Source organism: Morus notabilis, unplaced genomic scaffold, assembly GCF_000414095.1.
Source record: "Morus notabilis unplaced genomic scaffold, ASM41409v2 Scaffold156, whole genome shotgun sequence".
Classification (NCBI taxonomy): domain Eukaryota; kingdom Viridiplantae; phylum Streptophyta; class Magnoliopsida; order Rosales; family Moraceae; genus Morus; species Morus notabilis.
In genome coordinates, this window is record NW_010361538.1 from 242,056 (window position 1) to 256,899 (window position 14,844).

General features: G+C 34.0%; 2 protein-coding genes across 4 annotated transcripts; both read left to right on the plus strand.

Moving 5' to 3' along the window:
* The first annotated feature begins 6,654 nt into the window (after window positions 1-6,654).
* On the plus strand, window positions 6,655-10,730 carry LOC21406290. Of its 3 annotated transcripts, none has more exons than XM_024166876.1 (9): window positions 6,655-6,967; window positions 8,058-8,141; window positions 8,427-8,461; window positions 8,607-8,721; window positions 9,481-9,566; window positions 9,710-9,821; window positions 9,956-10,074; window positions 10,298-10,346; window positions 10,458-10,730. In XM_024166876.1, the coding sequence occupies exons 1-9, from the start codon at window positions 6,767-6,769 to the stop codon at window positions 10,533-10,535; spliced, it is 879 nt and encodes a 292-aa protein (XP_024022644.1). In that variant the 5' UTR covers window positions 6,655-6,766; the 3' UTR covers window positions 10,536-10,730. The 3 variants fall into 3 exon arrangements, with proteins under 3 accessions (XP_024022644.1, XP_024022645.1, XP_024022646.1); XM_024166877.1 differs by having other exon boundaries at window positions 10,290-10,346; window positions 10,458-10,534; XM_024166878.1 differs by lacking the exon at window positions 8,058-8,141 and having other exon boundaries at window positions 6,656-6,967.
* Window positions 10,731-13,976: 3,246 nt separating this feature from the next.
* Window positions 13,977-14,498, plus strand: LOC21406291. The gene is made up of 2 exons (XM_010099982.2): window positions 13,977-14,225; window positions 14,331-14,498. The coding sequence occupies exons 1-2, from the start codon at window positions 13,977-13,979 to the stop codon at window positions 14,496-14,498; spliced, it is 417 nt and encodes a 138-aa protein (XP_010098284.2).
* The last annotated feature ends 346 nt before the right edge of the window (window positions 14,499-14,844 follow it).

Genomic DNA, 14,844 nt, shown 5'->3' on the forward strand with positions numbered 1-14,844 from the left:
GAATTTTAGAATTACGGAATTCTAAAATTAAGCACTCGAAAATAATTAATTGAGAATTAATTATTATTTAAATAATGTGATTATTTAAATTTAAATTTGAACACATCTAGATTTATCAATTTAAACTTATTTGATAAGTTGTTCAATTTAGAATTCAAATTAATTTAAGTTTGACTTAAATTGGAATTTAAATTTGAGTCAAAATTGGACTATAGGATAAATGATGATTTTCTCTTCCTTTCCTATCTACAAATTGGTGCCACACAGGGATGAGAATTCCCTAAGGTGGCCGGCCACACTAAGGATAAGGGAATGTGAGATTTTGTTTCAAATTCAAATAGGAGATAATTAATAAGCTTTATCTTGGAGCTAGAGATTGGATTCCTTCTAGAAGTTTGACTTCTACCCTATAAATAAGAGAATGATAGAAAATTATGCGAGACAATTTTTGAAACAATTTTTACCCTAATTTTTTAGTGGTGGCCGAAATTCTCTTAGAGTGAGAAGGAAAAAAAAATTTTCCAAAAATTTCACATCGTGCATGCGTTGGTGTTTATGGAAATTCGAGTGTTTATTCTAACCCGTTTGTCTAAGGTGTGCCCACACGCACGTCTTCGTGGATTCTAGGAATTGACGTGGAAGACATTGGTTTTCTAAACACAAAGCTTTAGAGCAAGGATTGTTCGAGGTCAAAGAGCTCAAGCTATCATCCTAATCGGCCGCCAGGTATTATTCCTAATTGAGTTCTTAATAAATAAATTAATGTGATTAATTTATTCATGCATAAATTAATATAATCTATAGAATATCTCAAAAGTTTTGTGAAAATTTTTGTTATACACTGTTGACGGTGAATTTTCGTCAACAAAAACAGACCGGGTTACCTCTAGGTTTCCCGTTGGACTACCGATTTTAATATAGGTTATATGTAAGAGTTTTGTGCCGAAGGTGTTTGATGTTTTTTGGAGGGATGGGCAATCAGTAAGAATCGTGCTTTAAAGTAGAGGAACACAAGAGATTTTATAGTGGTTCACTCTATAAAATCAGAGCTACATCCAATGTGGTGGTATATTCTTTTTGAGGTGATTACAATTTACATCAATTGCTCTCTTGTTCTTTTTTCTCTTTCTTGGACCTGAACCCTTTTTCTGTATGGGGCGTTGCCTCTTTTATATTGGAGCTTCCTTCGCTGGGTGAGTTTCCTTTGTAGGCAGAAGCACTCAAGTGCTCTTCCTTTTTAGGCCCAGACGTAGCCCACTAATCACTTGGAGTACTGCTCACTCAGCCAATTAGTCTCCTATTACGGCTCTATGCGTACCTGTAACCCTTCTCTGTCCCCCGTGGGGCAGTTTAACGGTTTGCATTTAATGCCTGCATTGCAGACATCCCTCATTTCTGTATGCAACTTGCCATGTCAGGCTTTCCCCCAATGAGCATTCCCCTCGTTGCCAGTGTTGTTTAGCCCAATTGTCTTTCTTGGCGGTCGATTCTATGACGAGGGATTTTTATGTTGTAAGGTCGACAGTACGATCTGTCGACGCCAAATGAAATTGACGCCCTAAGTTGGACTTCTTACTTGGGCTCTTCGCGACGGAATGGAAGGGAGCCCCAGACGTCGAGGGTTGTTGCTTTGCGAGGAGAAGTTAAGGCCACGTATTGTCATTCTTCCACGCGTCTTCCACATTTTCCCCTACAACAGCTACCCCTCAGGTCGAGGGTTTCTTTTAGACAGCCACAAGCGTAGGTTCAGTTGTTCTTCCGTGCTTCAGGTGTGGGAAACCGGTCCCGAGCCTTCGTCCGCAATAATGGTCTGGATGCTTCGGATTTTCTTGAGGAACACAACCGTCGCGTTGGTCACTTCCCTATGTTGACGTGGGGCCTTATTTTGAAATGACGAATGTGAGCCTTTGGATCGCGCCCCTTCGTTTTCTTTTCTCTAGACAGACATTTTTACCGCTTCTTGTTTAGTGGTATGATGAGCTGCACACTTTCATTATACAGATATTTTCTATGTGAGTATTTCCTTTTCTAAAAAGGGATGACCGGTTCCGGGTGTATATCTTCAAACCGTGAGTACCTTTTATTTTAAATGCTTTATAAAATTATATCCTACTGGCCATTTCGCTCACCTTTCTTGTTTTCAAATGTATTAAACCCCTCCAGGCGACGCGAGAAGTAGTGCGGAGTAGGTAGCTACTACCGGTGACGTGGACTTGACCTCGGAAAGTGAAGAGTTGTCTTTCCTCTTATCTTTTATTTCAAGGCATGTATAAAAGATTATGGATTGTAAACTTAAATATTACTAGACTGTGGTTGATGTCACATTTACTTTTGTTTATATTCATGTATGCTAAACACATGTGGGAATTCCTGACTTGATACCAGGGACGTGGTTTTAAACTGGTTTGGTTGGAAATTCCACCACCCTTCTTGGAATTGAATTCCTCTTGAAAAAAAAATAAGAGGGCTCGTTTGGAAATACCTGGATGTTTTAGATTTGAAAGAAATTAAAATATTTACTAATCACTCTCTCAAACAGGTTTAAGTTTCTAAACGAGTCTCCACGTCACTAACCCCGGTTTGGGGGCGCGACAATAACAACTCAATTTATCAATATATTATTGGGAATGGTGTCCTTAAAGCATTAGATGTAATTTTAGATTTTGTTATTTGTTAGAATATAAATTTCATGATTTATGTGCATGTATTGTAATATATACTTTATGGATACAATTGAAAATTTCATGATTATTTATGTGACCTTAGATATGGTATATAAGTGTTATATACAAGATGATAATATTTAAGGATGATAATCGAAAAAAGTCCGTAATGAATTTAATTAAAGTTCATAATCTTTAATTAAAACATTATAAATACGTATCATTCCCATTAAGAATGAAAGGAACTTATCTACATCATTGATATGGAGAGATATCGAATGAGTATATTTTACATAATGAGATTATGCAGAACTGGGATAAAACACAGTATGAATTTCTGATAATTTTTGTTAAGTATAGAAATTCTAATTGGGTCTACCAATGGTCATATATAAAATGATCTTAATCTTAAGTTATTAGCAATCTCCTATTTATGGATTTCGAGATTACTAAATCTTATTCCTTGTATCTTGGAGACATGATGAAAAAAGAAGCCGAGAATGCTAATATTACAAGATAGAATCCATTCTTTCTTGAAAAAGAAGTAGATATATAATTTCCTTAAGTGTTGGTTCGGTACTTGAATTTGTAACGAGCATATTCATGAATTTATTTTATGAATATATAATTCATTAGAGAATCAATGGAACTCAAGAAGAAAGATGTAAATACAGAGGTTAACGGATTTCACCTAGCTCTAGTTATAAATTATTTATGGAAGATTGATCTATATGAAGTGACTATATCAAATGGATGTTCCACAAATGTAAGTAAATGTCTATAACATTAAGAGGGCAATTCCAAGTTTATAGTTTAATAACTTTATAATTAATAAGATTAATTAATTAATTAAAGAGTTTGATTAATTACTGATTTTATTAGAGCTTGATATTATATGTCCATAAGTCTCTGCATCGTCCTTGTAATTCTACAAGATACTAAGGGTAAAACAAGAATTTAGAATTAGTTATTTATTAAATAATGTGATTATTTAATATTGAATTTTGAAAAACAGATGTGATGGAGATCACATCTGGTACACGCCTATAGCAGGGAGAATCCCTATGAGATTCAGTTGCTTGCTCTCCAAGTTACTCGGTTTACTTGTTTGATAAGTTATCTAATTGGAATTCAAATTAAATTGGAGTTAGACTTTAATTAGAATTTGAATCTGAGTTCATATTGGACTACATGATAAATGAGATATTTTTTTTTCTTCCCTTATTTGCTAAAAATTGCCAACCACAGGGGCGATTATCCTTGTAGTGGCTAGCCCTATATGGATAAAAAGAGAGAGAAAATTGTTCCAAAAGTCAACTGAGAATATATCTAATTTTAAATATGATTTAAAATTAATCTCTATATTTAGTTACTTTATCTTTAAGCTAAAGAAAGGAATTCCTCTAGTGTTCTATAAATAGAGTTTGCAGAAAATTAGAAAACACAATTTGTGCTCTCCTATTTGCTTAGAGTGGCCGGTTTTGTGGAGAGAAAAAGTTTTTTCATTCCCAGTTTCACGTTGTATATGTGTTGATGTTTATAGAAGACATGTGAGAGAGTGATAACTGTTTTCTCTATTTTCAGGTATGCCCACACACATATTCTTGATAGAATCAAGGAATTGACGAGGAAGTCTCTTGGTGATATGAGAAACCTGACTACTAGGTTTGTTCGTGGTCAAAGAAATTAAAATATCATCATAATTGGTTGCTAAATATAATTCCAGTTCTAAATTAATTAGATTAATTTATTCGTTATAAATTAATATATTCTATAGTATTCTCAAAAGTTTTATAAAAATTTTTGTTCAGACTCGATCTGAATTTCTACGTTTCCGCACCCAAAATTGTTTTGAAATCAACATATATATCATCCTTAAAATTATATTTTCATTTCAAAGAAGTTCTACCATTCTTAGTATTTTGATTGGTAGTCAACATATTGTCATTTCTTAATAAATTTAAATTGAGCAGTATATTTTTTTAACGAATTACAAAAAAAAAAAAAAAGGAAATTGTGTTGTGACTCTTAAAATAAACTAACGACAACCTATTAAGCCATTAACCATAAAAGAAAGATTAAGCACCTAAATGATAAAATAAAATAATTGAAAAGAAAGATTAAGCTCCTAAATGATCAAATAAAATGATTGCAACGAAATACATGTAAGAATCAAATTACATATTCAAGAAATAAATGTTTAGTCATAAAAATATCCAAAATAGAAAAATCGACAAATAAAATATAGATAATATAGAAATTATAGTGTTCCAATAGTAATGATGTGAAAATATTACCTTAGCTAATAAATTCATGGAATTATCATTCACAAAATTTAAAATAAAACATAACTTTCCATCGCAATGATTTCTTTCAGACCGAGAAATTAGGTGTACCGTAGTTAGACGGATCAGAAAGATCGATCGTGTCATTCTTCGATTCAGTGAGGAAATCGATCTTCTAATTTATAAATAGTGCCTTGAACACTCAAATTTATTAAATTATCATAACGAAATCTAAATCCAAAATCAATGATCGAATCTATTTTTCATGAAAGTCGTAGTCACATTTATAACATGCTTCTATGTTTCTATATAAGTACAACGATCCAAAAGATATTACTTAGCATCAAAATCATCCAAGATAAATACAGGTTCCAACATTGACGAAGAAAGAGAAATATAACTCACTTTCAAATCTATACTTAATCGATTCATAGGAAACGTTTCAAATAAGTTGTTAAGAATATCACAAAATTTCACTTTATTTGGACCATCTAATAATACCAGACTCCTCCTTTCATTATTCCTCGAGCACCATTTGTAAAAGTCTTCCTCTTTCTTATTCCATTCCCCATCATATTTACAATGTATGACAATCTCAGCCATTTTCTATAAAGATGATAACAAAAAATATTACTATTAGAGAACGACAAAAAAACTATAAATAAATAAAAATTCCGTTCATTTTGCCATTTGAGTTTAGAATTCAAGTTTTGTTACAGTAAAAAACTCTTAAAAACAGTCACATTTAATTTTTTTACTACAGTAAAAAGTTATTACATAAAATCACATCTCAACTCAAATTACAAACTCGAATCAGCGAAGTGAACGGGCAAAAAATCACCATGAATTCAAGTAATGAGCAAACTGAAAATACCGTTCAGATCAGTTAAAAAATTTCAGACCAGTTTGATCGGTCCTCCCGTCTACTCATTACTGTTCATTATCGTTGTTCTTTGAAATTTTCAATTTTCCAGGTCGAGAAAACATGAAAATAAGATGAATCTTATTGTTTTTTCAACTAAAACACATAAATATGAAATCCCAATATTCTAACAACTATTTAAAGAAAAAAGAATAGATTTTAAGATTAATTTACCAACCTTAGAGCTTGAATCTTCAAGCTTTTAGAGTTTGATAATCTTAGGATTTATCTCTTTTAATCACCAAAGACAATGCCGGAGTGCGACGAAGATGGACGCCGGAGTTAAACGGCGGTAAGGGCGGCGCCGGCCAAGAAGAATAGGGAGGGAGGGTTTTTTGGTTTGAAGAGGTTTCTCTTTCTTCTTTTTTTTTTTTAAGAATAAGAAGATGGGTTTTTTCTTCTTCAGTTCTGAATTTTAAACAGGGATAATATGGTCTTTTGATATAAAACCTGAAGAAAAATAAATGGAAAGGGAAAAAAAAAAAATATATATATATATATATATATATATATATATCACGGGGTTAAATGTGCATTGGCGTTCCAATGGGAGGTTATTGGCTGAAAAAGTACGACTTAAAATGAGTTAAAACATGTCTGCACGTCATGTGAGCAAACCTCGGCATTTTACAACGACAACAACGATTAAATCATGTGCAAGCTTATCAATAATGCTATTATATCACATCAAATAGTTTTTTCGTTTTTGTTCTTCTTTTGCCTTTCCGAAATTTCCATAATCTATCCAAACACGGTCACATCATAAAATGATACTTATTACAAGTGTTTCAACCAAAAAAAAAGAAAGAAAGAAAGAAAGATAGATAGATCTGTTTATACGTATCCATGAGTTGAGATGAGGGTGTGAAGATCCATATCTTTCTTTTAGAAAAAAAATGGAGAAACCATGGGATTGGGTTCGTACTCTTGTAGCTCAGTTGGCTCTTTGCTTTGCTCTCTTCTTTGCTCTTAAACTTGGCCAGCCGCAGAAGTCTGTGCACATCAACACAAGTGAGAGTAGACATCGGGATTTGCATTTCATAAGTGTCAGAGGAGGCTTCAGACCTGTCAACCAACAGACCCACCTTCTGAAACAGGTTGGTTATTTCGTAATATGTATATAACTTGGGTTGTGTTTTCACTCTGTAGACTTACACGTATGCCCATTACTTGTTTGTTGAATGGCTTGAGTAAATCTCATAATGGCCGTTCAGTTCGTTGATTCGAGTTTTTAATTTGAGTTGAGATGTGACTTTATATGAGAATTTTTTACTATAATAAAAAAGTTAGATGTGATTGTTTCTGAGAGTTTTTTACTGTAACAAAACTCGAATTCTAAACTCGAATCGACGAAATGAACGGGTCATAGGCTCGGGTTTATCTAATTTTTAGTCCTCAAAGTAGTTGACCATTTAATTTTTGATACCTGAATTTTAAAATATCTTAGAACAAGTTCTCGATCTACGAAATTGCTCCGGTCATTTTGTCCAACCGTCTGTTAAAATCTCGACGAGAAAAGGCACAACTTTTTAGAAGGAGGTTTGTTTTGGGCAATTTAGCAGTTGCGGGAACTTGTTTTGAGATATTTTCAAAATCAGGTACTAATATGGGATTCGACATAGTTCGGGAACAAAAAAAAAATGGAATTTAATCCCAAATGCTTTTGAGTGAGGTTCTTTCTTTTAGCCAACCAAAGATTGAAGTTTGCTGAATGGATTTCAGAAAGAGTATTGCTTTTACTTTTTGTTGGGAAACGAAAGCAACTTTTGTATTCGAATGCCACTATGTGTGATACAAGGTTTTCTGGATCTTTTCAGTTCTCTCTCTGTTCAAACTTTTAATGATGTAAAAGTTTTGTTCTATTAGACTATAACAAACTCGGAAAGTTTCATCTCCTCAGTGGCTTTAGGAACCAAAAATTTAATTGTTTTGGGATTGGTTAACAAAGTAGAAGAAGTGTTGGCCCATTTGGATTCATTTTGAGTGAGAGATTTGGTGTTTTTTACTTTTACATTTAGAGACATAATAGAATCTATTTATTTACATACAAGTTTGGTTGAGTTTTTATTCTTACGAGATAAGCATGAACTCCTATCCTTCTTCTCACATAGAACTCTTCTTTCTCCATATAGTTTCCTCTCTCATTATTTATTTATGGATTATTTGATTTTAATTGTTGTCTATAAGTTGGAGAAGGTGGCAAAGACCTATAAGGCAAGGTTTGTGGTGAATGTCGGTGAGTTTGGAGAAGATGATCCGCTAGTTCAGAATGTAAGCTCATCCTGTTCTCAGCACGGAAAAAAACTACTTTAGATTTTGCTATAGAGAGCAATTGAAATACGAAAATATCAAAATGTAATAAAAAAAATGATAAAAGCTTAATTTGGTGGGAGAGTATTGAATTGTTAATTGGTAATTGGTGTTGCTTTAAGACAATGGACATCGTGTATTGATTTTCCACCGGGGACAGTGGTCATAGAGACTCAAAATTGTTTTCTTTCTGCTTAGATTCGTTTTCCTTGTTTTTGTTGTTAACGGAGATTCTATTCTTTACAGGCTACTCGGATCGTCCCCTCACTGAAAATCCCTTGGTATGACATCCTTTTGTAATATGCTCTTAATTGGATGCATTGTGTTCTGCTAATAATTTTCCTTTACATATATATGCATATTGCAGTAGCTGCCTTTCTCTGTATATTACTTCAGTTAGTAGTTTACAATAGTAAATATCCACAGGTACACCACTACAGTCTCAAAAGTACACGAAGAAGGGGGTTGTTTTCTACAGCAGGTCAATGTATCTTATGGGAAAACCTTGGACGTTATTGGAGTTAATACTGGCTTATTACAGGTATCTACTCATTGCCGAGTCCAGAAAAGTTATGTATTTATCTCTTTTAACTTTTTTTCAAGAAGGGTCTTTTTGGATTTAGCATACGATAATGACTTAGAACCTATGTAAAGCATACTATTGGAAATATTATTCTGTTAAACAGCTTTTTTCTTCCCGTTTGATTATTATTATGTGAAGTCAAATTAGTGAAGGTGTTCTTTTGGTAGTGGGGCCGAGTTTTTGAACAGACACTATAACTGAAGCATATAACTAGGATGATTCCATCATGCAGAAAAACATAAAATTGTGTATTTTAGAGAGTGAATAGAAGATATGATAATGTTGTGAGATTAAGATGATAACGGAGCTCTCTAATATGTTACATTAAGACGAGGTTTATGGCTGTTTTTACAAAGTATAAGATAAATTAGGAGTTCAGAAGGCTTTATCTCATCACAAAGGTCATGTAGGATACAAGTTGAGATATTTATTCAAAACCAATTCATACTCCCTTGGATGGATTCTCATCAATTATAATGGTCGTGGCAATTAAAATATGTCGACGAGTCATGATTGTTTGCATTAAAAGGTCATCCCCATTGGCTCTCAAGAGTACTCAAAGAGAGCATAAGGTTGTTTGTTGCCTCTTATAATTATCAGCTAGTCACCTCCGAATGAAGGATGTGAATAGGAGTCTGGATTATATTATAGGTACTGTTGTCTTATGCCTGTCATTTTTATCTGTTTAGCTTACTTGAACTCATTTTACACTTGAAGGATGTGCTCATGGAACCATTAAACGACACAGCAAACAATCAATTAAATTGGCTGACAAGAACACTGGAAGCAACCATTGGCAACTGGTAAAATTCGATGTTTATTAGCTGTTTGGACATTCTAAGATTAGTATTATGTCTGTTTAGCTGATTCTTCTAGAATAAGACCTGCGCCTACTTTAATTCTAAGACATTCTAAATGGCTGTATAGATTTACTTCTGTAAATCAGGTGCATTGTTGTTGGATTCCACCCGTTGATTGCCTGTGAAGATTGGGACAGGGAAATGGAGGCAAGCCAAGTTTTTGAAACTCTACATCAGACGTTCATGAAATTCGAAGTGGTAAGAAATGGCAATTCCTTATATTCAAGATTCATAGGTGAAATTGTTCACACACCTAGCTTTCTTTTATTTTGATATCTGAATAAGTTCCAAATGAGACGAAAACACCAACTCCAGGCTCGTCATTTTTCCAGAATGCATACATAAGTGGGCAGGATTGCACACAAGGTGGCATTTCTTACATCGAGAATCCAGGCTCAAATGTCAAAGGACCTTACCTATCCTCCTCAAATGGAAGAACGGTATTTAGAAGGTGCATCTCTGCCTTCCAAATAATACTAGTGCCACCAAATTTATTGTAAAAATTTTGTAAGAAAAAAGACATTTCCACTCACGTAGAGATAAAATTAGGAATACGCCACGTCACGCGGTAAACTAAATTTGGTAGACAAATTCTGTCTCTCTTGTATTGTTCTTCTATGGGTTTTGCAACCTTTTTCCTGACTTTCCTCTTTTGTTGGGGTTGAGTTTTCTAGGGAGGTCATTGACGGATTCCTGCTTCACAGAGTCGGCTCGTTAGAGCTAGTAAGTGTTATTTTTTCCGCCGCTAATTTTGGTTCAGTACCAGGATAGATGCTTTAATTGCACACTAGTTGATGCTTAAGTACCAACTTATTATGCTTTTGTTTCTGGCAGGTAACCTATTTTGTTACTTTGGCTGGTGAAGTTGCGCACAGAACTGTACTTCAACAGAGGGGAAAGGAGGTCATGTAAATTTTTCATTGTGAGAAGCTTGAAGAGATGACTTGGTTTTCAATGTTGCTCTTATTTCCTTCAGCTGCCTCCAAATCCTCCAATATTTCTTTTGCTATTCCCTTGCTTATTATTATATGTAGAAGTCTATTAATATCACCAAAGCAATTTTTAGCAGTTGAAAGGCATTTCTACTTTTAGCTTTAGGAAAAGTGTTTGGTGAAACCACTCATAACTTTTTGTTGATTGGTTTTTGTCCATTTCATTTGCTTTTTTTGTTTTATTTTATTTGCTGATGCATTACATTTGAATTTTGATTGTATTTAAATAAAACACCCGCAAGTGTCTCAAACTTTCTCTTGCTTTGATATTGATAATATAGTTAATCACAATATTCATTCTAAACTTTTATTAAAATGTGCACAATTTCCTTGTTTATAGTGAGGAGGTTTCTATTGACAGTGGGTGCTTGTAAATATTAGATTTAATCAAAATGAAAAAGTATAATATGACAGTCTTCGTTCATTTTACCGATTCAAATTTTGCTGCAATAAAAAATTTTAGAAACAGTCATATTTAACTTTTTTATTACAGTAAAAAGCTCTCGCATAAAATAACATCTCAACTCAAATTAAAAACTCGAATCAACAAATCAAACGGATCTTTTATGTAAATCTTATAGTTTAAAATAGAACCCACCCTACTAACGTTAGAAAAGGTAGATTCATTTGAAACCAAATTCGAATTGGATAGTTGGTTCAAACCTGTCCACAACCACATATTTCAGAATTCATCCCCTGATTACACACATTCTAGACCCATTTGTTCAAATTCATATTTTCAACACACATTTAAAGACAAGATTCAAACTTTATTCAATGCTCAGATTTACAATTTAATTGCATATTCAAACAACATGTCAAATTGTAATTTATATTTTCTCAGAATTTACAATTAAAACAAAAACAAGTTTAAACTGCCACAACTCGAGCTCACGATTTTATATTTTATTTAAATTGAAAAAAGAAAAAAAAAAGCACACACAATCCTTCTATACCTCCATTTAGGGGTGGCAATTTGGGTCGTGTTCGTATCGTGTTGACCCCCTCAGTTGACACGATTAGACCTGACATGAACACGACCCATTTATTATTCGTGTCGAAATACAAAATCCAAACACGTCATGTATATTAACGGGTTGACACAGCACGACTAATCAATTTATTAAACAGGTCGTAAATGTGTCGTGTCAACCTGTTGATTACCTACCAACCCGTTTATAAAATGAGTAATAAATGGGTCGGGTTAACCTATTTTTGAATATGTTTTATAAAATGTGTGATAAATGGGTCGTGTTAATATATTTCTGAACTTATTTTTGAACTTGTTTATAAAATGGGTGATAAAACATGTTTCTCAACCTGTTTGTACTTAAAGATTTATTTCTCAACCTATTTAACATGCTAAAGAGACATTAAATAATCTAAGTTTAAAATTAAAACAAACACATAAAAGTCTCTCACAAATTAGAAAATAAGCATACATGATTAATCATTAAACAGTTAAATAATTTACTGCAGTAAGGGAGTCACATCATCAGGTACAACAGAAGTTGATCCCTATGAGAAAGGTTCCTCATCTTTCAATTAAAAGTTAAAATATCTTGTGTGAGATCCTCCACCTCTTCATTGAAATCTACACGAAAAAAATATATATATACAAGGTTTTAAAAAGTGCATGAGGGGCACGCCTCGTGGCAAGGCGCTCGAAAAGCGCCTCAACTCCTATGCCTTACAGGGTAGGAGTTGAGGTGTGCGCCTCAGCCACTTGAGGCGCAAGCCTTTGAGCGGCACCTCAGGCGGTTATTGAGGCATCTGCCTCATTGGAATGAGGATTCTGGGGGGTTTTTAAACCCAAAAGATGCATGCCTAACAGTTTTAAAAGGCCCAACGTAATCAGGCCCGAAATGAGTAAGAAAAACCTTAAGAAAAGAAGCATACCAGCCAGCACAGCCGATCTCCTTTTTCTTCTTCTTCTTCGCACCTCACCTCTCCTTCACGTGCATTATGAATCTTATGATATTAGGATTTGATAATTATTTAGTCTTTTTTACGCTTCTAGTAGTGAAATAGACTTTTCTTTATGTGGATGTTTAATTAAATTTCTTGTTTTTAATGATTATTAAGTATGAATTTAATTTTTATTACTATTATTTTTTTTTCAATTTTTTTATAAGCATTTATCGAGGCTTACGCCTCGCCTCGTAAAGGCAAAACACCTCGAGGCCCGATTCCGCCTTTTAAAACCTTGTATATATACATACAAGTTTAGTTCAAAATCAAGTTAGAAAATATGAATAAATTAAATTAGTTTGAAACCACCTTTGTCACCATATAACCAATCTCTGGTACAAATAAGTGACTCCAAACTTTTGAGGTCAGCTTCCTCTTTCTTTTCGGTAGTTGCTCGCATTGAGTTTCAGTATTAAAACTCGGTCCATCAATCTCCTTAACATTAACGTTCACACTTTGAGACTCAATGGACTCAAGATTAATTTTCATTGTGTTAAATTAATCTGCACAAAAGAAAACATTAGTTCAATAGTTAAATAGCTTATGCTTGGCACTTTGTACTGTGTCCACACGAGAGCTTCAAAGGTTACGGAATGAGGTACATTTTTGTGGAGCTAAAGTCTCGTTCATTTCACTGATTTGAGTTTAGAATTCGAGTTTTGTTACAGTAAAAAGTTTTCAGAAACAATCATATCTAACTTTTTTACCACAGTAAAAAGCTCACATAAAGTCACATCTAAACTCGAATTAAAAATTTGAATCAGTTGTTTATTGTTATGAACTTGTTTATTGCATAACTACAAAAAAACTTATTTAGTGCATATCTACCAAAAACTTGTTAATTGCATAACTACCAATGACTTGTTTCTTGCATAACTACCAAAGACTTGTTTATTGCATAATTTTTGTTTTGACTTTGCATTTTGCTGCTCTCCCGCTTTTTTTCCCTCATGCAATCATTGACTTAGGCTTAGGTTTAGTTTGGTAGAGATTTTGAGAACCAAAAATGAATTCTCTAGTTAAAATTATTTTTTGTGTTTAGTAAAAGACCCAAAAAATACTTTTTAAATAATTTTTATGAAATTTAGGCTCAAAATCAGAAGCAACCGAAAGGCTGCTTCTGATTCTAGATTGTGCGGGAATCCCGTTTCATTCAATAAAAATTTCATTAATTCCCAAACTATCCCATTTGTCTGCCTGCCTCCAAAATTTTTCTACAACCATGAAAGAAACTATCCTCATTCTGTCATGGCCATTCTTCTCTCCTTTCTCCCCCCAACCGCGTCTTCCCTAAAATCCCTTCTTTGCTCACTCCAAACCCTAATTCCACGTTCTCCTCCATCACCACCGAACCAGAAATCAAATCAAATCACAAGCAAAGAAGAAGAGAATGGACAAGAAGAGTTCAATGGCGTCTCTGTTCTCCGACGAAGACGAATACGACTTCTTGGAAATATCATCATCATCTGAAGAAGATGATGATTTGGGTCTATTTCGGTCTCGGTCTCAGTCTCTCTCACACTGGGAACTCATCAGCGCCTCAGACGCCGACGACGACTACGACTCTGAAGAGCCCAAACAAGAAAAACGACACCAAAAAGATCACCAAGATGAAGATAATGGGTTTGGATCTTCCCCTGTAAACGACTAAATTGCAATCGAACCCCAAGGCCTTCATTTTCTTGATGATGGCTATGGTGATTTCGATGATGATGATGATGATGCGTATGCTTTGAACGACGAGCTTGTTCCGTGGTCGGTGAACGGGAAATTCGGGAGACAGAGAATGAGGAAGTTGGGGAAAAGGGGATTTACCAAGAAGATGTCCAATTCCAAGAAGTCGCCGTATTTGTTTGTGAGGCCTGGTGCTGTTCGCGGCAAGCATTGTCTGGGTTTCAAGCACAGTTTCTAATCGGCTTCACTTCAAGATTTAGTCAGAGTTATTGACACGGTACTTCTTAGATGTGGTGCTGTGATTGGAGCATTGAACTATGTTTAGGTTATTAGATTGGGGGGTTGGTTCGTATGAGACCAATCTTCTTTAATTGTTTCTTGATATGTCCTTTGGAGTAGAACTATGTAAATAAATTTCTTGCAATATGATGATCTTTGTTTCTTTGCTTTTCTTTTTCTTTTTCTTTTTTTTTTCTTTTTTGGAATTTAGGTGTCTCTTTGATTGTTGATATAATCTGTTTTCTTATATTCTTTTTAGATGTGTATGCGTTTTGATTGGGTTGTGTGAGACCAATCTTCATTTT